The sequence below is a fragment of the Atractosteus spatula genome, chromosome 4 (assembly GCF_055471065.1).
Source record: "Atractosteus spatula isolate fAtrSpa1 chromosome 4, fAtrSpa1.hap1, whole genome shotgun sequence".
In the NCBI taxonomy this organism is placed as follows: Eukaryota; Metazoa; Chordata; class Actinopteri; order Semionotiformes; family Lepisosteidae; genus Atractosteus; species Atractosteus spatula.
The window spans coordinates 33,887,045-33,914,650 of NC_142709.1; the positions used below are offsets into that span (position 1 = coordinate 33,887,045).

General features: G+C 37.9%; 1 protein-coding gene across 1 annotated transcript; it reads right to left on the reverse strand.

The window, feature by feature from the left end:
* On the reverse strand, nucleotides 1–27,492 carry LOC148836131 (uncharacterized). Its single transcript, XM_088914126.1, has 18 exons — nucleotides 27,384–27,492; nucleotides 26,144–26,491; nucleotides 25,093–25,401; nucleotides 23,541–23,645; nucleotides 23,128–23,242; nucleotides 18,153–18,181; nucleotides 11,952–12,062; nucleotides 9,663–10,001; nucleotides 9,109–9,408; nucleotides 8,766–8,813; nucleotides 6,737–6,833; nucleotides 6,096–6,167; nucleotides 5,473–5,586; nucleotides 4,600–4,710; nucleotides 3,068–3,112; nucleotides 2,004–2,045; nucleotides 1,059–1,091; nucleotides 1–734 (listed from the first exon to the last, which is right to left on the reverse strand). The coding sequence occupies exons 1-18, from the start codon at nucleotides 27,433–27,435 to the stop codon at nucleotides 695–697; spliced, it is 2,310 nt and encodes a 769-aa protein (XP_088770252.1). The 5' UTR covers nucleotides 27,436–27,492; the 3' UTR covers nucleotides 1–694.
* Nucleotides 27,493–27,606: the final 114 nt, after the last annotated feature.

The following is a 27,606-nucleotide window of genomic DNA, read 5'->3' on the forward strand; positions in this document are numbered from 1 at the left end:
GTATACATAACTTTTACTATCAAATTAAACATAAAAACTGTAAGACACAAGAAACATTCAGTCCTGTTCCTCCAGGCTCTGTAACTGAAGTTTTGAGATAAAAAACATATACAAAGCTGAACATAAAGGACACAGAAATAAAAGTATTACATTGTCTTAGGCTGTAGTGCATAATCATTTTTTTAAGAAACTGTCCTTCAAGATCTAGGTAGAAGAATGTGACAGAAATGACACATTTGAGCCCATTTAAGAAAACACGATCATTTAAACATTTAAACAAAGACATAATCAATAAAAAAACAACATAGAAAACACACTCTCAGTTCCCATTCTAATTTACAAAGATCTGTCTTGACAAAGACTTTCTGTGTAGAAACCTTCACAGTTGAATAAATTACAACGGAGTTGAGATCCTGTTTGCATCCATTGATTTTCAATGGAAAGCACCTCATTCATCTTGGGTTTGACTTATTTTTTAAACAATGAAAATCACAAGATAGAGTACATTAGCACATTAACATGCACAGAAGCCAGACTCAAAGGTGGAAATATTTTTTTTTACAAGAAGAAGTAATGTGTCACCAGAAACAAAGTGCCATTCTCCTCTGCAATGCAAGCTATCCGATCAGATGAAGTTAAGCTTTTGTTCCCTCTCAGCTGCTGATTAAGGAAATCTACAGTATTTTAGTTGTCTTCAGATGTTGAGTGGTGTCTCGTCCTTTAGAAAATCCAAACTAAATTTCGAAACAAAAGAAAAATATTAGTTTGAAGACAGATATTACATTAACAAAGCCACATCTCTGTGTTTTGTTGATAATTACAATAATAATTCCTTGCATTCTCCTTAAAGCAGTTTTCATACAGGAAGGAACCCACTTCATCCACCACATCGGATGTGTGCTTTACTGATGAGGACTGCATTGAAATTTGTGTTTAAAATACTTAATTATGCAAGAACACACCTAGTTTGATTCAAACAAACTTGCTGTTATAGTTTTCTTGTACTATTATAATTCTTTATTATAATAATTATGATCAGGATCCTGCAATCATCTTACCGTTTACAACTGGTTTTCTTCCCCGAAGGACTTCTGGACAACACCAGAAAAAACACAACAGAAATTAAATTGTTATTTTAAGTTCAGGTCATCTTAGGACATTTGTCAATGCATTTTGGGAATTTGGGATCCTTTGGAATAATGTTGTAAACCCACATAAAAATGTACAGTAATAAAGAAAGCAATTCAAGTATTTATTTCTGGAGTAATGCCTGTATTTAAATGCTTTCTGCTAAAAATTCCAAATCAAGATTTCCACTGTTTTTCTTTAAAACATCCAACTATAATCTAAATAAAAAAAAAGAGTTAATTTGTCAGTTTTTCCAAGAATATAATAAGAATTGATTAATTGATTATTAATAAGTAGTGATTCCTTAAATTGATAAAGCATCAGAGCCCTGGATGTATAGGAGGTGACCCTCTTCGTCCCCTACTGAAGTAACTCCTCTATGTTACTCAGATCAGTCCCACTGCACAGCAGGTCAGGGAGAGGAGAGAAAAACTGCTTCACCAGTTGAATTAAAGGGGACATTTGGGAGTCCCAATCATACAAAACCAGGGGGAAATTCAACCATTTTTTATCATGTTAACACATTTCTTGTTGGATCTGGAATGCAAATTCAATTCTAATGCAGTTTGTGTGCTGTGATCAAAATTCAGATAAGAGTCTGAGGCATTTTCATTGCTGAACATGTCGTTGATACTACTGTTTAAAATATTAAATCAATGCCAGAAAACAAAATTTCACTTCTCACGATCCACCTTAAAGAGAAAGTCCTGTATTTTTTCCACAATTTTTTACAATGTTAATTGTGATATGTCACACAACTGACAGGTAAAACACCCATTAATTGGCAGTTTGAAATAAGAATATTGAAATAACATACTGTCATAGTCTCCTGTACTATAACAGAACTGAGCTACAGTATACTCAAATCCTCTTACCTTTTAGAATTGGTCTTCTTCCCAGATGGACGATTGGACAGGCTGCAAAAAACATGGAATTCTTACTTTTAAGTTCTGTTTGTCTGTGTATTTTGAGCACTTGGAAGGTATCATTTTCAAAACATATGTGCACATGCACAAAGCTTTAAATGTTGTAAATTAATGCACTATAGTAATAATGTAACTACAGTATGTACATAAATAGTGAGAGGAATTCACTAATTTTCCAAATCACAAAAAAATCAAAATACATTAAATTTAAGCCTCATTAAAAAACTGAGAGCTAGTTTGTTAGATTCTCCAATGATAAGAATTGATTATACGGTTAGTAAAAACTGATAGAACAAATTACTTCACCAGCTGGATTAAGGGCAAGAATACCCCTAATCTCAACACCGTTAACAGGGAAGCAAGCAGTCAGGATCTCAGATCAACATTTCACCTGCAGGATATCCTGCAGCACAATGCCCCCATTTACCTTGGGACTTTACCATGCTCCTGAGGACAGAGTGCCACCTGATGGTCAAACAGTGCCACTTCAAGCTGGGTTTAATTAGAGGTCTCCCTTTCAAGTACCTCCTCCCAGCTAGTTTTAGCTTCCAAGATCTGATGAAATCGGGTTAGGAGCTGATGCTGTTGGCATTAGACCAGACTGTTCACACTTATTGGTTTCCTCAGATGACCTGACCTAATTGCTCCCGTTGTATAAAAACAGCAGAATTTTGCAGAAAATTGCAGATTGGTTTAAAACAGTTTTCTTGTGATTTGTACATAAAAAGGTGGTCATTCATTGCAATCAAGTACTGATGTTTCTTGTTAAGTGGGTTATTTTTAAAATGAGGTGGTTTTCTTTCACACTCCAGATATCTTGAGTTTAGTGTGATATCTTGGCTAAATGACAATGTATCTTACAGATGTAAGTTTTTTTCACAGCAGCCTACTTTTTTGGTCAAGGGCATTACTTATTTTCTTAAAACAGCTATGGATTACTGTTAAAAAGCTCAGGAAGCAATGAAGTAGTGTAATCAGGAATCTACCTCTTACTTCTACATAGTATCACATACCTGCAAGTATTGGAACTTAAAGACTCTTTGCCAGCGAATTGATTCCTGAAGAATCAAGAAAAGAAAAATGAGATGGCATTTAATAAAGTTTATTTCTTCTTGTCCTTAGCCCTTGACAATGCACTTCAATGTACCCCAAATGTACTAATTGCAGTGGATGCAGAGTTATTTCTGATAGAAAAAGAGGGTCCAGATAAGGGATTGTGAAATTAATGGAGCCTTTGCAGGGATCCATAATAGGAACCTCGCAATGCTTTCAAATTAGGAGGACTGGCAAACACTGCAGAAGGGACAAAGGTAATTCAAAATGGCTTGGAAAAAAACCAAGACTGGGCAAACACCTGGCAGATGATATTTAATGTAGACAAGTGCAGTGTATTGCATGCAGGTGGTAAAAAACTAACTAGGTACAAAATGGGAAATACTGAGCAAGAAGAAGCTACTTATGAAAAGGACTTCAGGTGTTATATTGATACATAATTGACATCTTCAAGATAATATGGAGAAGAAGTTAAAAAGGCAATCAGCCTTATTTAGAATACTGTATGTAATTTTGGTCACCACTGTATAGAACAGATACTTGTAGTTTCGTATCAGTCCAGTGAAGATCAACCAGATACATTCCTGGGCTTAAGCAAATGTCTTTCTCAACCAAGCAGACGTCTTCCGAATCAGTGAAACCCATTCTTGACGACACAAGTAGAAACTACATGGAAGTGCATTAAAAACTGAGAACTGGAGACTCTTCCTTACCCAAAGCATTTATGGGAGCAACCCAGCCATGTGTTTGAAGCTGGTACCCTTGCTTCTTTTAAGAAACAGCTGGATGAGATACTTAGATCTCCTATCTACCTAATGGATTAGATGGGCCCGTTCTTATGCCTTAGCAAGTATGACTGTTTGATTTTGATGAAACAGATGTATTTGCAGTTTTTGAATGAAAAATTTAAGATGCACCAAAAGTAGTGAGACCACTTAGCCAACAGAGGCTTTTTCTAAGGAAGCTTTGTTTCTTCAAGGTGGGCTACACATTTTTTAAAAATCTTTAATTGAAAGTGTCAATTAAATAAAAAAAAACTTTTTTGTTGTAACTTCAGCAATGCAAATATTGATAGGTTGAGGATTACAGTGAACATAATCTGCAGAATTTTGGGGGGAAAATCAGATCAATCCAAAGTTCTTTAAAAGTTAAGGGTTCGAGTAGAGCCTAAGAGCACCCTCTCCACAGTGAATTTACCCTCCTTGCATCTGGGAGACATCTCTGTGCCCCAAATATTAATGGACATACCATGAAAACCTGTCCACTCTGTAATATGAATCTGCATAATAATAAAAAATATTTTATTCTAGTTTTCATGGGATACATTCCTGAAATGTTTTTTGTCCTGACCTTTTTGTTGGTTATTTTATTGTATGGTTGTGTTGGACACCACACAAATTTCCCCTAGAAGATAGTAATAAAGTGTGAAACTGAAGTGATTTAAAGTAAAATTTACAAGTGTACCTACTCGTAAAGAAACCAGAATACTTACATAATGTTTTTAAATGGAGTCCTTTTCCTTATAGAACTGGTAGTGAAAGATTCTTGTCTTGGAGAACTGGGATCCTTCAGTTCTTCATTCAATAAACTCTGGTCTTCAGAACTGAAATATTAAAATGAGCTGCGGTTACTGATTTGAATCAGAATAAATGTCCTTCATGTTTTATTCTGATATAATGTACTCTTTGTGTAATATTTACTAAGGACTTGATTTTTTTTATTTATTGTCATTATCTTGTAACTCGTTACACATTCAAAACACTCTCAATGCCTACATTTGGTGAAGGTTTATTTTAAATGGTTAAAAAGCATGATATCCTATTCTTACTAATAATACTTGTTTTTTGTCAGGATATTGGTTGTAGTATTAAGTAGGCTGAATTGCTGGTACTTTATCTCATGAGACAAGGAATTCTGGTTTAATTTAAGAAAATGTTAACACTACCAATAAAAATTGTGTTCATATAACATTATAAACAACACCCCTATCACCTTTGGGCAATCGTATCTCCTTCATAGAGACTCAACAGAGCCAGCTGTAAGGTCAATGAGAGAACATTGTGACAGAGACAGGAAAAGGAGAAGAGATCACTTCAGCTGATCTTGAATGGACATCACTGCATTTCTGTGACTGTTCCTAAATTTATTATCGAAATTAACAACATATTACGTTTTTTTTTTTAAATTTCATAAATCAAAGCTAATTCTTAAATATTTCCTAATTGCTTGAGTAGCATTTTTAATACAATTCTAAAATAAGTTTTCTCTAGAACAAGTGTTAAATTATAAAAATTGATTGCATTGTAATTCATTCTAAAGTAAAAATGACAAATGTGATTATTTGTAAAGCTACAAAAGGTCTTACATCTTTTCTTTGAATGGAGTTCCCTTCCTTAGGGAACTGAGATTCACAGATGTCTTTCCCTGTGAACTGGGTGCTGCAGATTGTGAATTCAATAAAACACTCTCTTCAAGAAAACTGAAATGATATGAGAAATTAAATGTAAATGATACAGAAGTAATATACTGTAGAATTTTATTTTTTCACGGAACGTTTTAAGTTACAGCATTTTGAGACCATCAGAAACTTGATTCAGATGGTCTTTCTCAAGAAGAGGGCATTCTGTCCCAGAGCTCCTCAATTCTAATGCAGAAGAAAGCTTAAAAGGAACTAAAAGCTTTAAAGGGAACTCAAAGTCTTCATTCTCCAGTTTCAGACCAATTAAGTCCATTTTTGATTCAACTAAATAATTAAGAGTGCAGAAGCAATGAAACCAGATGATCTGTGCTACTGCCAGACCAGGACTGAGGAGCGTTGGTCTAGAAGAATGATATAGTATTGAGATCAAATCCAGCTCTCTCTTCAAACCAGTTCCCAGTTTCCACTGTCTTTTACATTCTCCATCTGCAACTGAGCATTACGATTGAAAAATTGCTGTTATGCTGTTACGACATCTGCAAAGACAAAGGGTGGTGCTCAGGTCTTACCTTTTGTATGGTGTCCCTTTATGGGGTGAAATACTTGCAGCTTCAAAGTCTTTGCCTTTGGGTGATTTCATACTGAAATTAGAAGCAACATAACAAGATTGGCATTATTTCTGTCTCCTTTATTTCTTTGATACTACTGTACCTCTATGGTAATTTCCAACTGTAAAGTGGGACTTCCCACAAAACAAAAAGAAGGCATGGTAGACAATACACCCTTTCATTTCCAGAGGAGAATGGGGTGAGACACTGCCAGGGCTACTCGTTGCTCAGAGCTGCAGTAGGTTGACACAGTTATTAATAGCGGTATGTACAGTACAGTATATAGCTTATTTGCATTGAATTCTTTTTGAATTAAGTAAATTCAAAACATGTGTTTTGTAATTCCCCAAAGATTTTCTTTTGGTGAATGGCAGTAGGTTGAATGACAGTACACTTTTGAGGTGTAATGCTGAATGGCAGTACTCTGTAATGATATGATGTTGAATGGCAGTGTTCTTCTGAGGTATGAAATTGAATAGTAGTATTCTGTTGTGGTATGATATTGAATGGTAGTATTCTGTTGTGGAACAATGTTGAATGGTAATACTCTGTCATGGTACTCCACATGAGTGTATAGTTAATAACAGCAGTAAAAGAGTTACCTGCTCTCTCCAGAGGTTCTTTTCCTGTGTCTCAGAATTCCAGTTCCACAGATTATTACAACCAAAAAAAAAACCACTATCACACAAGCAACTGAAACTGCAAAGAAAAAACAAGAAACAGCAGTGATTTTTAAAAAGTTTCTCAATAATCGATGAATCAGAGAAAGCTTTTTGCAGTGATATCAAGCTCTGACATGCTTTCAAACTCTTTAGAATTCTTTAGGATGAAAAGCGTTATATACTGTACATTCAAATTATTAACTATTAGAAACGATTTGCTGCGAATGGTAAGTAATGTAGCTCCAAGTTGTTCATTGCCCTCATGCAGAAGGAAAACCTGCTGTTGCTCAGCAAAAGCAGGAATTTCACTGTCCCATGTTCAGCAATAGGCTTCTGCTATAAACATGTTAATTATGAGCCTGAGCAGCAGGTCACTAATGTGTGAGGCAAGGAGACAGGCTAATAAAACCATGAGAGACATGGCTACACTGTGATAACCAGGCGTATACGGGGTGACAGAGCCCCAGGTATCAGTCTGGTATCAGTGAGGTGAGACACTGCAAGAGTGACACATCAGGGTCACTCATCGTGAGGGATCAAGGAGGATCTGTACGTCCAGGTGGACATTATTGAACCATCTCCACTTTCTCAGTTCCAGAGCCAAAAGTACTGGTCTGGGAGGGCTGGTGTATGTCCCAGCCACAGGGAAGACTTCTGTAAGCACTTGACCTGGATTTTTTTCAGCCGTGAAACAATCATGTTAGACTGATTGCAGACTTTCTGATCTGCAGGCCAGTACAGTGACACAGGCACTATGCATGGAGGAGTGTATTAAATCCTGAAGGGCACAATCATTGATCAGTAATATCTCAGCTATTGGACTGTGTCAGACCCAGCTACTTCCAACTTCAACCACGGACGGGCTCTTCTCATTTGTAACTTCTCTTTCATTCTTTCAATTTGCAGGTGTTGTAGGCTTACATACCCGCGGGATGTTTTAGTCTGACTTCTTTTTGGACTTTCTATACAAATTTTCTTCCTTGAAAAGCTAATCTAATGACAGATTAGCTAATGACAGTTTGTAAAGAATTGAATCTGAAGACGTACTTAACACAATCTATCATCTCCCAGCCGCTTTAATTTCAAGTAGAGTTTTATGAACTGCTCAGCGACAACCAGTTGTTTTGTCATGTGCTTGGTTTCACAGAAAGCCTTGAAGTCATAACCCAATTTCGGAATAATTGCTATTAACAAGATGATGTGTGTGGTAGCGGCATGATTCTTTGGACAATTTATAATAATACAAAAAATTTATCCTACTTATTTCAGGATACAGAAGATACATTAGTGCCCAACTGGATCATTGAAAAGTGTAACCCTGATTGAATTATGTCAATCCAGAAAGAGGATCTGTAACAATTTTCTGGATTACTCAAGCTCCACAGCTGCATCATGAGACCATATTCACAGGCCCAGGATTCCTGTTTTCAGATAATAATGGAAGAACGTCATTTTGGAACAGCTCTAGACTGCCAGGGTAACTCAACTGATATAAAGCCAGCCAAGTACCCTCTCAATGCGCCAGCTGAATGTCTGAAAGTGGCAGGGCGGTGTGCAGGGAGGCCACCCGTGGTGTTGTTCAGTAGAGATGTGTTCAGTGCTCTGTACCCTCACAGAAAGGGCTGCTTTAGCTGTGCTACGGTCTGCTACCTTTTGTCTTCTTGGAATCAGCAGAGTGACAAATAACCCAAGGGAGATCAAGATGCTCAAATTCATTGTGAGAGAGATACAAAATGAATCTGAAAATGGTATGCAATGATTTCTTGGTAGGCTTACATACCCACGGGATGTTTTAGTCAGACTTCTTTTTGGACTTTCTATACAAATTTTCTTCCCTGAAAAGCTAATCATTCCTGACAGTTTGTAAAGAATTGAATCTGAAGACATACTTAACACAAGCTTGCTTTAAAGACCTTTAGTGCCTGTCTGACACAACAGCTGGAATCTTATTCCTTATTAAGGTGCTCACCTCGCTGTGTGGTGACACTGTCATTCTGTGTCATCCTAAGGGACTTGCCTGAAAAAAGCACAAGAGCGGTTTATTCTTTCATTGCAATAACTGTAGCGTATCTTCCAATAACACGGAACATGAAAACAGCAAATATTATTTAATATTATATTATTATATAATATATTATTATTATATTATATTATTTAAATCTGCTATGCTTGAATGAAATGTGCAGCCAAGTATCCTCCTATCAAGAGGAACACTAACTCTGGGGGTCTCAGATGAGACAGACATGAATTAGAGTGCAGACAGGAAAGGCTGGCAGTGCTGTACATTAACTGCACACCATGGTAGTTCTTACCAGTTCTAATCAGCTGGGAAAGCTCCATCTCGTTTTCCCAACCTGGGTGACCCACAGTGCAGTTAATCAGTATCTGTGTGGCAGAAAGCCTAGATATGTCAACTGTGGCATTTCTAGTTACAGTGATGGTGCCATTAGGATTAGTGACACTGTATTCCTCAGGGTTTTCAAGAATATCCTCTTCCTTAATATTCCAGGAGATTTCTGGTGCTGGAGCACCAGTAGCTGAGCATGTGAGTGAGAGTATTTCACCGGCATCAGCTTCCAATGTCCTGACTTCAAATCTGGGCTCATAGATCTCTGGAAAGCATTGAAAAATTAGAAGGTAATTTTAAAGAGTGGAGATTCAATATCATTTACAATATGAAAAAAAATCATAAAGAAATCAAACACTTACTGCTATGTGTGGGAATAAGTGTGCACCTTGTTCAGAGGTTAATGTGTATGAAGCAAATCATGTGGTTTGTGTTTCTCATAAAGGAAAATTGGTCAACTGAAAATCAATCACATGTGCACACACTCAGACGTATATATTATTTTTAGTAGGAGTTTACCGTAGACAGAAAGGCAGGTTTTTCCTGCAATGGCTCCTTCAGGAAATGAATTGAATAAACAGCTATAACACGTCTCATCTTCTTTTGTTACTCCTTTGATGGCTACTGAGCATTTCTGCAGCCCTGTCTGTAGAAAACCCAAGCGCCCACTCAAGGAGTTGATGATCCTTGCTCCTGAATGCTTATTGTAAGTGGCAATATTTTCAGGTTTATGTGCTGTCAGCTTCTGCCAGGTCACTTGTAAGACATCCTTGGGCTGTGTGAGCTCACAGCAGAAACTCACATCCTGTCCCAACACTGCTGAGACAATCCGCTGTGTCCTCACCAGCTCTGATGACCCTGCAAGTTGGGAAGAAATATCACAAACAGTAACTTTGGAATCATCTTGGTTGTTGCTGTGATGAAGGGAACTGAGCCAGAAGTAAAGGCCCACTGTCTGAAAAATGTCGATTTCACCAGCAAAGCAAACATTCAAGCTATGGCTCCTGCTGTGTCACCAAGTCTCTGCATCCTCAGAAATAACTCAAAAGCTTTTAATCCAATTTAATTCTTTAAGTCATTATTTAATTTGTAATTCCGGGGACCGTTGGAATAAGTAGATATGAATCATTAACCCATAATAGCAAATAAATAATCTATAATCAATCAGCAGAAAGCACTCAATCAGTAATCTATAATCAATAATCAATGGTCAATTAGCAAAATGCCCTTTTGGCAACCGAGTGAAGCAGAGTTTAAACTGCACTGAGCTCATGAAAAATACAAAAGACGGTGAATCATAGCACTGTGGGCAAAATATACACAAGCTGAAAGGTTTGAAAAGATAATGCTTCTATAAACATTTAGGAGGCTCGAAGAGTAACTTGCAGGATTCTAGTGATCTTTGATTAGTAGTGAAAAGCTTGGTGTATCTGCTGTGTGTCAGCCTGGCTCCAAATCTGTAGATCTTCACGACTGGTATGAAGTTAATGATGAGGTCATGAAGAACAGAGCTGGAATGAAAACCAGAAGACACCGTGGCCCTCCTGGGCCCTGCATTACAGGGGTACCCAGTTCTGGTTCAGAAGGGCTGCGGTATCTGTGTTTTCAGTCCTGCTGGCATTTAAAGGCCTGAATGAGCTCAGTATTGGCTTAAATGGTCCAACCTAATGGCTTCTTCCAGCTCTTTGGGTGCTGCTGTTTTAAAGAGATCTGGACAACCAGCAATTCAGGGTTTCTAGATCATGCCCCTGAAGGCTGGCTGACTTCCCAGGGTGATGCAGTGGCTCTGTGGCTAAGGATCTGCCTGTAGCTGGAAGGCTGCTGGTTCGTATCTTGTGGCTGGCAGAGGAATCCTACTCCATTGGGCCCCTGAACAAGACCCTTAACCCCAACTGGTCCAGGGGTGTTGTATAAATGGCTGTCCCTGTGCTCTGACCCCAAGCTTCTCTCCCTGTCTGTGTGTCTCATGGAGAGCAAGCTGGGGTATGTGAAAAGACAAATTCCTAATATAAGAAATTGTATATGACCAATATAGTGATCTTATTTTAAATTGGCTTAATTGCAGTCTTAACTGAACTAATAATTTGTTTTTATCTTCTCAAATGTTTGTAATTGTATGATACTAATATAAGGCAATTGTTAAAAGACAACCTCCAACATGTTTAAAAGCTGAAAACTGTCAAACCATTAAAATCAATTGTATTATTCAGTCAATCAAAGGTTCGATTGTGTAACTGACAGCAGAGCTAAAACAAAAGCCAGCAGGAATGTGATCGAAACTCCAGTCCAGTTTTACATTCAAATTTGAACTGTGATTTAGCAAAGTTGTAAACTTAATCATAGACATCTAATAAAATACAGCGATGAATATTTCAGGTTTTCCTAACATGAGCTCTTGAGTGAGAAACACAATAATGAATCAGGTCCAGACTGTGTTTCATTCAGTAGATGTTGAAACCCATAGTCAAAAGTGAGAAATCTGCAGTCTATGGAATGAAAAATTTCAATCAAAATGGCATATGCATTTCTTATTTATTATTCGGTTCATATTTATTGTTGCTGGCAAAAAAAAATAAAGTAGTTTCACTGCCAGGTTTATTTCTGTCGCTAAATCATGCTCTCGGATTAATTAACAAATTTCTCTTTCAGTGTCTTAAGGACAAACCAGACGAAACTCAGATTAAACTGGTTGAATTTAAAAAACAGGATCAGACGTTTCACAAGAGGCAGACTTGTTTTCTGACACTTTCAGACACTTCCATGAGAATGGTAGCTTCTTAAAATATTGAAAAAAGCTTGAAAACTTACCAGTAGCAGCAACTGCTGAGAACCAAAACAAATATTTAACCAAAGAAATCATGACTAAAACGTTAAAAGAAAAATAAAGGTTGCACGAGATGAGAAGGAATATAACTGAGTCTTAGCTGTTTCAAACTAGGCTGTAAAACGGCAGACCGCGCATTTATGAATATTTCTTTCTGATTGGGGAGTTTGAAAAAATCTTTTCACCTATCTGCTTCAAGCTTTTAGTTTACGTTGGTGTTTCATTAAAGGAGACTTCACTAAATGAAAGTGAAACTGGTTACTCCTGTCATCTCGATTCGAATATCGTATTTTGAAAAGAAACAGGAAGTTCATTCCAACCTGCAGTGAGCCTGAACTATGCATTGTTGTAATAAAAGATCTCAATACAGAAGTTAGAGCTCTGAATTACAGATCCCAAGAGGGGCACTGCTGTTGTATCCTTGTGCAAGAAACTGCACTCCAGTTGTTTTAATTAGTGCCTTTATATGTCGCCTGGTTGTCATTAAAATCACCATTTTATTCTCAGTTAATATTCCTGGAAAAAAGGAATAAAAAAAGCATTTATTTGAAATATAGATTTGAAAAATTGAAATAAGAAAGCTGAGGGAAGTAATTTCAATTGCCAAATGAATACAACAACTCTCTAGTTCAGCCATCATGTACTTCAACACTTTACCCATAAGCACATTTTTATGTCAAATATTGATTTGCAACATTTCAGGCTGTTGCAGAAAACAGGGCAATGTGGTGCATGAGGGACCACAAGGTGTGGTATGGCAGTGACTGAAGAGCATGCTTAAGACAACTGAAAGACTGTACAGAGTTTCTTCTCTGCAGTGGAAGGAGGCATGCCAAGTCACTGACTGGAGCTATTCCAGAAAAACAGGGACACAACACTGGTCCTTTGGGACATTGGTGTTTTGGTGCCTGGGGTCCATGGTGTTCAGCGTCCTGTGAGTGAGAGTATCCTTTGAGTGTCCTATGTGTCTCAGTGTCGTGTAACTACAAGATTGATAGGCTGTAATAAAAGGGGACTTCTGTTTGTCTAGTCTGTAAATGAATTGGTAGTACTGGGAGATATAAAGAACCTGTAGCAGTGAAAAGGGACAAAGCACCCTTAGAACTGCTAGGTGGCGTAATTGGCTACAAAGCAAAGAAAAGTTCCTGCACTTTGGGAACACGATCCATACTATATCCTTGGTAAATTCATTGTATCATATTTTGTAGCTTTAAACAAAAAGGAGCAAAATTAACTACATCAAGTATTAATTATCACATCTTAGTTCTATAATTAGGAGATTCTGAAAAACACTTTGAAAAAAAGACTGATTTTGGGGGCAAACATGGTATCAGTGACAGAAGGAACACAGCATTCAAAGCCACAGGACTTATTTTCGCTAGTATAAAAAAACATTTTTTTCAAAACAATTACCATAAAGTGTATTTGTCCTAAAAGAATACGTACAATACAAAGCTCTAAGCAGCTTCCCACTCATGTCAAACAAACTCAAGTCACATAAAGGAGCTTTGTAAACTACAATCAGTAAAATGATTTTTTTTGGTCTCCCACTACTTGATTGTAGTCCGTTTAGTAAATAATACTTTATCTCTGTACTTTGAAAAAAAAAAGACAAAAAACAGAAAACTCTCGCTCTTTGGTCTGCTTAAGCTTGTAAAAAGAAAACTTCCGTCCATGCAACTGCTTTTTGCGTTTGCATTGGTTATGCAATACTTTTAAAGACAGAAAATGTCATCTGACTCTGCCTCTACTATTGCAGAGGACTACGACCTCCCGATTCTACAGTCTGCATGTTCCTAAGATACCAGGTTCCACAGGAACCACAGTGTCCATGACAAAAAGGACATAGCATTGAAACCCACAAGGTTTATTTCAATAGTCAGACTATCATAACTCAACCAATAAAGGCAAAAAGGATTCACAGTTTGCAGTTTACAGGGGTTACAAATAAATGCATAATTGTGAATTGACACATACACAAATCTCACGGAACAAATATGGAAACAAGACTTCCATGTACTTACATGAAGTAAAGCACTTTGCAGGGCAGGAAGTGGAATCATGATGATCTTCAATATTAACACCAGACTTACCCTAAACAAAGCCAGAACAAGACAGAAAAAAGATACCTCCCTCTTGGATTCATGCACCACTCAACGGAAATCTGTAATACCAAAGTAGCTTATCTCAGGAAATGAAAATACAGCTAACATATGTGCCCACTTCCTGGCTTGCAAAGGATCTACAAGAATATCTCTCTCTATCTCTTTTCTCTATGGCAACTCCTTGTATTTAGGAGCTCTCGCGTTCTTATTTAACCAGCCCAATAGTAGCTGATGGTGAAGCAATTGCTTGTGTTCCCCCACCATCATGGAGGAGATGTCGGGTTGGACCTGGAAATTCAATTAGGACAACAACAATCATCGTTGCATCGTTGTTGTTTTTTTCTAGGCACCCATCAGTTAACACAGCCTGGGTTTGATGACTCTGGGGTATCGACTAGAAATGAGAGGCAGAAGAAGAAAAAAAACACACCCTGATAAATAAAAGCCCTCTGAATCATTATTCAATCTGTTTAGCTGTTCAGCTGTAGCCATAAGCCTTTCTGGAAGGGAAGGACAAAAGACAGAGGAAGACAAAGACACACCCTGATACTTGCTAATTATCATTTGCCGTCCTTCGGATGAGATGTAAAACCGAGGTCCTGACTCTGTGGTCATTAAACAGCCCAAGGTCTTTGTCAAAAAGAGTAGGGGTGTAACCCCAGTCCTGGCTAAACTTCCCATTGGCCTTTACCGATCATGGCCTCCTATTGATTCCCCATCTATGAACTGGCTCCATCACTCTGTTCTCCTCCCCACTGTTAGCTGGTGTGTGTACTGGCACACTATGAGTATGTACTGGCACACTATGGCTGCTGTCATATCATCCAGGTGGGGCTGCACATTGGTGCTGGAGGGGAGTCCCCATTACCTGTAAAGTGTTTTGAGTGCAGTGTCCAGAAAAGTGCTAATTAAGTGTAAGGAATTATTATTAGTATCGTCCTTGTTGCATCATCTCTTTCCTATAAACTAAGACTGTTAAAGCCAGAGGGCACTGTATCGACTCAGTGAGGTCTCCACTTGTTTCCATGGCAGTGTGAATGTATGGAGAAACACTGTACACATTAGTATCCTTGCAAGTGCATTCATTAATCCAAATTGTATACATACCCATTCATAAAGATCCCATGGAGTAATGAATGCTGTGAAATGTGTGGACTTCTCATCCATGAATCCTTCATGATAAGCATGACCCTGGTCTAATGTGGGGATACAAGGAAAAGCCACTTAGGCAGTCTAAAATGTCCTGAATTTGCGGGAGTGGGTGTCTATCAGGAATTGTCTTTTTATTTAATTCTCTATAATTTACACTGAGATGCAGGCTTCCACCTTTTTCCTGACACAGACTACAGGAGAGAAATAACAACTTTTTGTTTTTGTGACCCAGTATTTAGCCAGCAAGTCCTGCACAGATTTTTGACTTCCTTTAGCAATGGCTTTGGTATAGACGTGTAGTTCTCCTGCACTTGTATTCCGTCTGCAAGGATAATTTTCAGTTTTAATTCAGGGATACACCTTATGTCATCTTCAGTCTTTGCAAAGACATCACATTGCTCTTGCAGTATTTTGTTTATGATTCTCTCTTGGTCTAAGCTGAGATGGCTCAGATTCACAGGAGTGCTCCATTGCTCTGGTTTTCCGTCACTGGAGAGACCTTCAAGCATGTTCACAGGGTTGGGTTTGGCAACCACTACTCCAAGCATTGAACTTTTCTCTCCAGTTTTGGTGTTCCTATGAGTGAATCCTGACTGAGATAATGGAAACATTGTTTTAATGCTTTGAAGACTCCCAAGAGAGTAGGACTTGGAAGTACAGTGTTGTGTGTGTTGAATTCCACTCTGGGATTTAATTACACAGGAAGAACCTTTGGAAATTTTAAAAACTCCTTTGTACACATTAAGTCCAACAGGAATTTGACTTGGTCCTATTTGTTCGACTAAAGTGATAGTGTTATTTTGAGATCTTCCCACATCCTACTTGACACCTAACATCTGTCGTCTGTAGACTCTAATACATATGGGCTTCTTACCACTTCTCACTATGAGGCTATCTTCACATGGCTGTATTGACCCTTTTTGAATTGTATTTACCAATGCCTCAATTTTATATTTCTTAATTGGTAGCCTCACTCAACAAATCAATCAGTGTTTTTCGACTGTTTTCCTCTTGGTCCATGTGACTGTTGATGATTTCTTCTATCACCCATTATTGGGTGTTTCCTTGCTAGAAAAGGAACTCGAATTGTTTGAAGGCTTTCCCCATCTAGCTTCAGGTCGACATCAACTTCAGCTCACCCCTCAAATGGAATTGTGGTGCTGGTCACTGAAATAACATTGATGCTTTCTTCTGGTCTGATCAGTTCATCTAAAGGCCTCAGTTGTAGGTCAGGTAATTTCTGTTGCATCCACATTCTTTCCATCAGGCTAACTTGAGCTCCTGTATCAAGCAGAACTGTACTTGGCACGTCATTCAGAAGGCAATTGAAAAAACATTTCCTTCCAATTAGTTTGACAATGTGTTGAGGACACCTAGGTTGAGATTGTGTAATTCATTTAACAGGTATGGTAAAAGATATGGTTGTTGTTCTGTCTTGAGTATCAACTGACTTGCATTTCATACATACTTTCTTGTTTGTTTTCTGTTTTCAATTTACATAAGCCAGGGACATCGGTGTTCCCTCGGTCACTGGTTGTCCCTTTGCTGTGACCATATCCCGTGTCCCGATGACTGTGGATGAGTCAAACAACCTATTGCCTTGTGTCCAGCAATTCCACACTTAAAGCAATGCTGAATTCCTCGTTGGGTGCATTCAGGACAGACCTTGATGTTTTCTGTATGAGGAGATGATATGCTGCTTTTGGAGTTGTGCTGATGTGTATCAGTTCTCTCAGCATCCCTCAGCTTTTCAAGGTACTTAGTCAGCATCTACAGTTGTGAACTCAGTTCCTGTATAGCTACCTGATTGAGCAATCAATCCAGGCTGAAGTTTAGGCTAGTCACTGTTTGTAAGATGTCCTTTTTTTGTCTGTGGTACATTAACATTTGAAATTTTGTAGTGAGGATATTTACCTAAGTGTTTCAGTCTCTCCGCTTCATCCTCTGAGGCTTCTATGGTTTCCTCTAGCAAAATTTCATCTTTAATGTTGGGATCACATAAGTATGGTTTCATATCCCACCTTATATTCTCATATTTATCGTTTAGTCCTTTATAGATTGAATGTAGAAACACTCCCTGTACTAATTGCTTATCATACTTGATTCTAGATTCCACTTGTGATGACAGTAAAACCTTTTGTTTAAGTCCCATCACGCAGTAGAGAAACTGCTTTCCTTCTCATGCTGCTTGGCATTAATCAACTCTTGAAATACTTCTGTTGCAGCTCTTTCCCTCAGGTGGACTCTCAAAAAGTTTTTCAGTCGAGTAAGGGTTAAATCTTCCTTATTCCAAAGCATTTCTTTGAATATCCCAAGTCTGATAATTCTCAGAACAGCCCTTACTATCCATGATTCACTGGGTTTTTCTTTTATACCTTTATTAAACCTGTTTAACGATGTTATTGGGCCACTATTAATTTTGAATTCTTTGTGTTGCAAGAGAGCTGTCTTTTCTCTTACTGGCAATGTGGCAAAGACTAGTTGGATCATCAGTATCATTACTGGGTACTTTATCTGTTTTCTTCTCAACCATTTCTCAACCTTAGCTGTTCAATCTTTTTGCAATATTTTTACTTTCTTCTGAACTGAATGCATGTTAATTTAAACTGAGAACGCCACCTAACAACCGTATATCCACTCACTCCCAGCTGAAAGCTTCCCGTCTTGCGCCACTCTGCAGCAGATAAAGAACTGGACATTTGGCACTTCCATATCATGAATCAGATCTTATTTATCTACCCCTTACATTATAGAATACTGGGCACTTTTTTGTTACCTGTAACGTAATCTGATGTATTACTGTCAGAAAAGTAATGTATAAATCAGAAAATGTCGCTGACTAGCAATTTTAAGAGTGTTAGGACCCTTTTACCCTGCAGCATATACTTTATGAATCACGATTGTAGCTAAAGACCAGCACTATCATACCTGCACAGGCTGTAGTACTGCTAACCACACTAGAAACACAACCAATGACAGACCTGTCAATCAGACCATTGCCTTGACAGTGACATCATAATTAATACCTGCAAATATTTAAGACTTGCCCTTGCAATACTACATCTCTCAGTCTTAGATGCCAGAGCTTTTCTCAACTGCTCTCTGTCAAGTCCTCTCCTGTGTTCAGTACTGCAAACTGTGTCCCCTAAATTCTCCCTTGTCAGTTTTTTTTACCTCTGAATCCTAAAAAGAGGGGCATAGAGTCCTCCTAGCCAGGGCTCAGACCTTGTTATAGGGGTTGATGGGGGTGGAAAAATGGTTATGATGTCTTGGGTGTTGGCAGAACTTCCTGCATGCACATGACCAGGTGCCATGGAGCTCTGTCCCTCTACCTGCCCCCTCTGGCCCAGGTCCTATCAGCACTGGCTCAGTACCACCACACACCTTAACATGCCATCCCATACTGTGCAGGAACTGAGTGGTCTCTAAGCAACCAGTGTGTCCTTTAATCCTTGTTGATTGACAGCTGTCCCACTGTCTCCACTAGAAGGACCTTTGGTTGATGGGAAACTCAATGCACAAAGAAAGACAAATGCACAGCCCTTACAGAGACACTGGCCATTTCATGAAATGTTAAAGTCAGTGTGGTTCCTGACAGTTATTGCCTCACACCCAAATATTTCACTCCATGACACAAATAATCAAGATTAGTTTTGGAACAGAATTTGTATTTATAAAAACCATACAAGTTGAGTGAAAAAAGTCAATTTAATTGTAAATATTCTCTACATTTTCTATAATACTTGAAACTTGATTGGGTTAAAGTTTATTTACCTATGTACTCCTAAATTATGATAAATCAGTTTTTATGAATCTTGCATATTTGCATAATTTGTTGTTCCCAGCATGAATTTCAAACATTTGAAACTGGAATTTGATTAACATTTGATAATGATTAACATTTGAAGTTAAGCAGGAGTCACAGAAAGCAGGGCATTTTTTTGCAATTGCATTCGTAATGTAAAAATATACAATAGTATAGAAAATTGTAGTTACAGACATCATTAATATCCAACCAAATTTTTTCCAACATGCTAGTGTGTCCCGAAGCATAAAGCTATTTTAATTAAACATTAAACATTTGAAATCTACAGTACATTGTTCAGGGATGTGCCTTATATGTAATTTTGATATGAACATGACACTTCTACTACACTTCAATTCTACTACTACTACTACTACTACAATTCATTACTCGACTGCGCCAGGTTTGAGTCAATGGCACTACTGTACGTAGAAGAACTGTCATGACCATGGATCAAACCACCAGAGGACGCCAAAGAAAATAATTTCTAAGTATGTAAACAGCCTCACCTGAATTCACGGATTAGGTGATTGAAGAACTGAAATGTGTACAGTCTCACATGGTTTTGACTGTGTGGTTAGCTGTGTATAAAAGAGTGTCTCACGGTGTAGTTGGGGAGATATTGATATTTATGCACTAGTATTGATGTACTGCTTTCTAAGGCAGTTTTTGTTCATTGTATCATAAGAGTCCTTTGTTTACACTTTTTAAAAGACATAATAAGTCTAGGAAATCACCTGGGCTTTTAAAAAACCTGTCTTTGGAGTGGTTTATGTGCAAATGTCCCTTGAGCCACTTTACCAAAAGCAGGGATCTTCCACACATGAGAAGTAAGAACTGTGAATGTGAATCACCAGACATGTAGGCGATTTCTGATAACTCATTTCTCAAAGGCTACATCGATTTATGGCTGACTTGCTTTTAGATACACAGCAGGGCATGAAAACAATGTCATAAAGTACTAGTCTTTACAAATACCTTACACTTAAACATTTTCCTGGAAATTACAGAGCAATTGTGCAAGTTATATTTTGAAGAATTGGTAATCATAATACTCATCTGATATGAGTAACTGTGCTAATAAAAATGTAACCTGAATGTCATGATGTTACCAATAGTCACTGTACAACATGCTATGGGTGTAAGAAAAGGATGTTATATACAGTGGACATATACAGTGTTATAAACAGTGGATATAAAAAGTCTACACTCTTATTGAAAATTTTTATTTCAATTATTTTTCCTAATAATTATCTATTTGTTTTTCTCTTGACTTTTGTTGGTTGCAAGGTCACATTAAAGATGGAAAAATGTCTGACATGATTTATCTTGATTTCTGGCTTTTTTTTCCTGGAAACCTGCAATTTCAAAAAGGGTGTGTAGACTTTTTATATCCACTGTAGTTCACAAGATTTAAATAATATTTCAGGATGTTTGCTTATAAAGAAATGAAACCAAAATGCAGTGATCTTGTTTAATACTTCTGAATTACATAATTTGAAGTTTTAAATTACAGAATTTTTAAACATGATTTGTGCACTGTGGTTTTATTTCTTTCCAACTACCCACATTCATCTAGAAAAAAAGGTCAAAACCCAAGATAATGTAGTTAATTTTATAGATGATACATGCAGTATATTCTTACCTTATATACTGTAGCTCTTTTGAAAGCAATCAGTGCCTGAAATTGGATTATTCTGCCTGCAGGACTGTGCGATTTGCAATCTAGGGTCTTCAAGATATATAGCTGCAAATACATACTGTATGTTCCTCTGACTGTTCACATCAAGTTTTAACTTCAGCTTGTAACATCAGAAAAGAAAGCATGCTTTTTGTGATGTGTCTTCAATCACCAAGCAAAAATAAGTCATGAAGAAGAAATGGGGTTAGTCATTGTTAATGTGGCACAGCAGATGTCACAGCTGACCCAGCACAAGCTGCCTATCCTCCATACATTTATGAAACCTACAACTGTGTGTACACATTACGTTAACCCTAATGAAAATACACCTGACAAGTCAGCTACCACCTGAGTCCCAAAAATCCTGATAATCAGAGACTTCTGTGACCCTGCTGCAAATGAGGAGCAATAGACCAAAATGTAATGTATGCCAGGATTCATTTATCAATTTTCTTCCAATATTTTGTGCTATCCTAAATTCCAAAGAAACACCATACATTTGGACAAGCCCTGGTAATTGCTGGTCATATTACACTTCCTGCGAAACTGGCACAGAGTAGAGACTCTGAAAAGCCACTCTGCTCATGGTGAGATAATGAGATAGTAAAGCCAGGCATCTTCTTCATGAGGGACAATTCATCTGACCTGCTGGACCTTAGCAGAAGAGAACATGCAAACTCCACACAGACAAAATTAAGTGCAAGACTTGAACCCTGGATTCTGGAACTGCAGCAATTCTGTTTTTTTTTTTTGTCAACACTTATCACCATCCCCTAAGGTACCAGTACAGAGACTGTCCAGTTTCAAAACATTTTATTTCACAGCATACTTTTAAACACATAATTTTATTTTACAGCTCTTTCTCTTTTATTTCTCCAACTTCCTGATTCAGTATCAATATAACAACTGGCTACATATTACATTTCAACATACAATTTACAACCTTAACTGACAATAGAGGAAGGAGGGAAATCTGTATTGCTGAGATACAGGTAGTCAAGGTAACAAGGTTACTGTCATCTGAAGATGGGAAAATGACTTGAGGAGAAACAAAGAGAAGAGTTGTGTTTAGGTCTCAGGAAAGAGCAGGAAAGGACCTAAACAGTAAATAGTGGAATATTCCAGGGAGTTTGTGTCCACAGGATTAAAGTTAAAATTTATTTGTTTGTTTTTACATTCTTATATTGTATCCACCTCTCCCATAATAAAAAGGCATAAGAAGAGAAACTGTGACTAGGCTGTGCATTGACTCTGCATTTTTGGAAAAACAGTGCAAGCAATGAAAAAAGAACACATTGTACATAATACAATTTAGGAAACAGCTTGCCTCAACACATACCTATTAATACTGAAAACATGTAGTTACCAAAGGGATATTTCTTCTAACATCTTTCATTACTTATAACACTATTACATATATAAACCATTTTGTACTGTAGTTAACTTAAAATATAACATTAAATACATTTCATACATATATACAAAAAAGTGCAACAGTACACATGGAATAAACAGTTACAGAGGTAGAACACTGACAGTGTGGTTTTCATGACTTTTTAAAATCTTAACATGTGAGCCCTGAATTGGACAAGACATTTAATCTCTAAAAAAAATACATCTCATCGCAGCAAAAATTAATTATATTCCTATTGCTTTTGATCTATTGTTCTCTGTTAAGTTTTTTTTTATTTTGGTTTAATTTTTGTTGTGAATTTATAACTGCAAAATCCTGATAGGCTTTACCCTACGCACAATAACAATCAGACAAAACAATATAAAGACACCCCTGACATTTTCCCCCAGCCACACAACTCCATTGCTACAAATTTGTATTTTAAACATTTTATCTCCTTATCTAACATTTAAGTGCTGTTTTGAGTTTCTTCTACGATTTTTAAAATGCTCTTGGCCTTTTTATGTTGCCGACACTCGCCTATAAGACACTCAGTATACATTTATGTCATAACATCAGTTCAAAACAGACACGTTGATTAAAGGTTTATGACTTCAGTCTGTTCCCAAAGCTGCAGGATTTGGTTTGGTTTTGGCACTAGAAAGGCAATAAGAAACGCTTCCTACAGCTGATGCTGTCTTGTAAGACACATCCTCATATCATTGCAGATCTCCTTCTCCAATTCCGGTAATCAAATAAGGCAGAGGTCTCTTGCAAATGCATCACAAGAAGGTGACAAGATGCTTTTTCTAGCAGCCATAAAGAAACTCATCTGAAGCAACTCTGCACAAACATGTTAGCAATTGTAGTGTTTCAGAAAAACGCAGCAAATTTGACATCCTTATTGTCTTTTAACATCATTCATACATTGTTTGTGCAACAAATATGAAGTTTGTTTCATTCTGTGAAATCATTTTGTTCAAAAAAAAAAATCATGGACTCTATGCCTTTCCACTGAGATCACAAAATCTGGTCACCTGCGACAGGCTGTTGTGAGCCAGCTTCAGTTGCACATATAAAAAAAGGGCATCTCTCTCCAATCCACTGCCTTCCATTTGAGGCTAATTCCATACAAGGCCCTTATGAAACAAACAAAGAAGACAAGTCACACCTTTAACATGATAATACTTTCATGAGACTCCTTGTCTTCTTCAGGTTTGAGCTTTTGTTTCCTGATGACACCTAACAAAGAAAATATTACAGAATCAATACCATTTCCTCAATTTTGAACCTCTCACTTTTACAGTTTCCAGTACATGGTAACTGTGAAGGCAATGCCTACCATATAGCTAATGATTCTGAAGTATTACAGCAGAAATAAAGCTAATTCAATGGCTTTGGTCTGAACTTCATTTGAAATTAATCAAAAGTACTTACCAGTGCGTTTTGCTTTCCTCATGACCAGAATGACAGCCACAGCGGTTATTAGAACTACCGCAATGACGATGCCCATGACTTCAAAAGAATGGCCCATAGGAGGCTCTGCAAAAGAATCAGTAAAAATGTTAAGCTTTTTCTTTCATTTGTAAAGACACCATCCTGTGCTTTTCCCTGTTACGTTCCTGAACATTAGGGACCACTTTCAGAGCCTCTGTTTTCAATCCATGAGAATGCTAATGTAAGACTGAGTTTTTGTGACTTTTTCCATTTGAATAAATAGAGCCTGTAAGCATGCAAACACTGTATGAGCACAACTCTTCACTATCTCATCATTTGACCCCTAAAGGAAGAGATTGGTGCACCTGATGTGTCATTCACGCAGATCCACTCTGACATCGTCTTATGACAGAAATGTGAAAAAACACCTTAAGGAAAGTACCTCAGTAAACCTTTCCCTTCTAAAGCTCTGAAGTGCCCAAGATTTTTCAAAACCTCGTCAGCCCCTTCCACTGCTTACTTCTTACAGTCAAACTCATGTTGTTCTGCAGGATTTACGGGAATGGATTTATATTGGAAAACACCAAGTACTTCTTTTACTTTCATTTTGTTTAGACAGTATTAATCTGAAGTGGCTCCAATTTCAAGGTTTGTGTTAATCACCCCTGCTGCTCTTAAGAAGTCACACAGCTCACTTCACACATGAGAAGTGGTAAGTCCCAGGAAGGAAACTTGTCTTGCGTCTTCTCGACAAAAGTGGTAAACCCCTTTTATAAAAGCAAGTTTCCTAGGTACTATCTCAAATACAGTAACAACATCAGAGTGAGTCATCCAGAGAACATATTTTTGAAAACAATGTGAAAGGAAAACACAGGCGCAATGTACAGTATATACTGTACCAGCATTAAGAAATAAGACTAGTCTGTAAAGTGAATACTAGAATGTACGGGTATAGATCTACTGTAGACTTCAGCGCTACAGTCCTCTTAGAAAAATATCAGTTAAGCACATTTCATTAGCTCATATACCAACATGGCAGACTGATCTGTATGATGCCATTACTTTTACAGATTTAGTGATTATTATGAGCTGAAAGGAAAATGTTATGTGACATATAACTGCTATGATTTTAGTTTTGGAGCTGGAAGATCAATGCTTCATTTTTGCAGTTTACTTCCATCCATTTTCTAATCACTTAACCCAATACAAGGTTGCAGGGGAGGCAGCACGAACACAGCAGTGTACACCCTGGACTGTCCAGCTCAGGGCACACACAGACATAAACATGCACACACTCACACTAGGGCCACTTTTCCCAGACACCAATTAACTTTCTAGTATGTCTGAGGACTGTGGGGGGAAACCACAGCACCTAGATAAAAAACACACAAATACAGGGAGAACATACAAACTCTTGTACAGATAGCACTGTAGTAACTGAATTGAGGGCCCCAGCGCTGCCAGGCAGCGATACCAAACCACTGCGCCACCCGTGTAGTTCACTTGTGCCGTTCATATACACGTACAGGATAGCGCTTACTTCAAGACTCACCTGGTATTCTTTCTTTTTCATAGTATATACGCTTGTGAATTTGTTCTGTCTGTCCAGGAGTGCTGACAACGCAGTCTACATATCCGTCTTGCAACTGTGACAGCTCCAGTGTGAGGTTGCTGGTAACAGTTACGGTCTTGTCGGCGTTTTCCACGCTCTGCTGGGCGGCGAGCTTGGCGAGGCTCTCAGTAACGTTCCATCGGATCTCGGGGGCCGGCTTGCCCGTGGCCGAGCACATGAACATCACTTTCTTTTCCGAAACAGCCGACGATGAAATCTCACGTTGCTCGGCTCTGATTTCGGGCTTACCTGAAATTACAATACAGCAAATATGACTTTATCTTCATGACAACAGCTTAGTAGTACTGTACATGCAGCTATGCTGCACTGCGAGAATGTTGAAGGAATTCCCAAATTCACAATACTTTCGGTTTCATTTCTGTTTTTAAAGTTGTTGAATCATGTGTAAGTGTCAAAGCTGTACTTCAAAAAGTACAGGGGATGAGCTCACGTCATGTGATGTTTACTGACTGAGGAAAATATGAAGCTGTACATTACCTGTCACCACTAAAACTCCCCAAAAAGGTTGAAAAAAGCCAACTAAATCATGCTCTAAGTGTTTATTTAGTACGATGTCATGGAAACGATAGGCTGAAACTAATCAACCTTTACAAGATATAAACACACCTTGGAGATTATCTATTAATGTTAACAATTTGTTTTTATCTTTATGAATACAGAATGACACGGCTGTATACGTATAGCATTCAGTATTACTTTTGAAAGACATTAATTACTCATTAAGCTTAACGACGTCTGGGCCAAAACGTTGGGTCAAAACCAACTATGTTTTTGTACAAGTAGTTTACAGTTTAGTTTATATATTTAGGTGCAAAGTGAAGATTTATGACAGAATTGAGATTAGAATTGACAACAGTTCTAATTTAATAACTACAGGTAATAACTACAGTTTATCATGACAATAGTTTCCATGATTTACTGCGTGCCATTTCGTAATGTGCTCTGTTACTGAATAATAAATAAAGCTTACTGTATACAGTCAGGCAGATTTGTCCTCTTATAGATCCATTTGGGTAGGCATTAAATGAACATATGTAGCACGCCTCGTCTTCCAGTGTCACATTCCGCAGAGTTATTCTTGTCGTTCTCAGGTCGGCGTCAGAGAGGTTCACTCTCGTCGAGTATGACGGTAAGATAGTAGTTCCATATTTTTCACTGTGGGTTGCCAGGTTCTCGGCAGTTCGGTCGTCTTTGTAAGTCTTCTGCCATGTGACTTGCAAAACTCCGGCCGTTTCCGGGAGGGTGCAGGAAAAGGTCGCCTCTTCGTGTACATACGCTTTAGTAGTTCCAAACGCCTTTACTTTCGCGCACAGGACTGCTGCAATGAAACAAGGAAATCATGTAATGGCTGCCTTGATATCAGCAGTATCAACGATTATTAGAGCAGAGCTTTGAGTAAAAGTGTGCAGCGCAATGGAGGAATTACAGAAATGACATCACCCCCTATCTAGACCGTGTGAAACTTCCACTGCAGAGGACCTGTTTTTTCGGTGATGAGATCTCTACTGTCTTGCAAATGTGGTGTCGTATTCAACTCAGTATTCCCTGGGAACCTGATCAATATAATATAAATATAAGAAGATTTTCATGTAACACATGAGGACAAAATATGCTCCACATAGCCTTTGTTTACTGTCTTTCGGGTTCCTTGTCCTGTGTAAAGATAACTTTAGCTTTCATTCTTAGGTGGCAGTAACATTTTTACATTACTCTAATTATTAGCAAACGCATTAACCACACGGAGAAACCGATATAAACACACACAAGCAACGATATAAGGCACTAACAATGCACGCAGGAACTGCCTGTATCATTGATTATCCTGGGACGTTTTGCAGAGCATTGCGGAGGGGGGTACAGATTTCCAGGGATAATGAATGGGATACAGTCTCGGGAGGAGCAGGGAGAGTAGCACACTTCACCCGAGTCTGCTGCCCGAGTGGCTTGCGTGTCTGAATCCAGAAGCCTTTGATACGACACGTGTAATCACGAGCTTGACTGATAACGGGCACTCTCCAGCATGACAATGATCCAAAACATGCATTCAGTTACAGTTTTAGCACAGTGAATTATGTATTTTAATAATAAAAAATCCACACTCAGATTTTCAGAACTTATAGTACTAGGAAAGACAACGTGATGTAGAAAATAAAACATTCATTCAAATAAAAGAAATATAAGTTGTAAATAAAATATACATTTCAGCTTACCTTTCAAACATATCAAGATCACGAAAACAAATAATCCCATTGTAGCTTTCATTGTGATGCAGTTGTATCTGGTTTATCTTCCAAATTAATATCCCGGGGGCACTTTTCACTCCAGTCACAAACACTGAAATGACTGTGAGTAGCCTCAGTTCAGTATTTAAGCTCCCTCAATGATGGGACTTCCCCATTGTTACTGTCAGTAATACATCTGGAGATTCCAAAC

Coding starts and splice junctions, on each gene's coding strand:
- LOC148836131 (XM_088914126.1), bottom strand. CDS start 27,435: ATGAAAGCTACAATGGGATTATTTGTTTTCGTGATCTTGATATGTTTG. Junction 25,402..26,143: donor AATCTGCCTGACTGTATACA/GTAAGCTTTATT, acceptor TTGTAATTTCAG/GTAAGCCCGAAATCAGAGCC. Junction 6,168..6,736: donor AGAACCTCTGGAGAGAGCAG/GTAACTCTTTTA, acceptor TTCTAATTTCAG/TATGAAATCACCCAAAGGCA.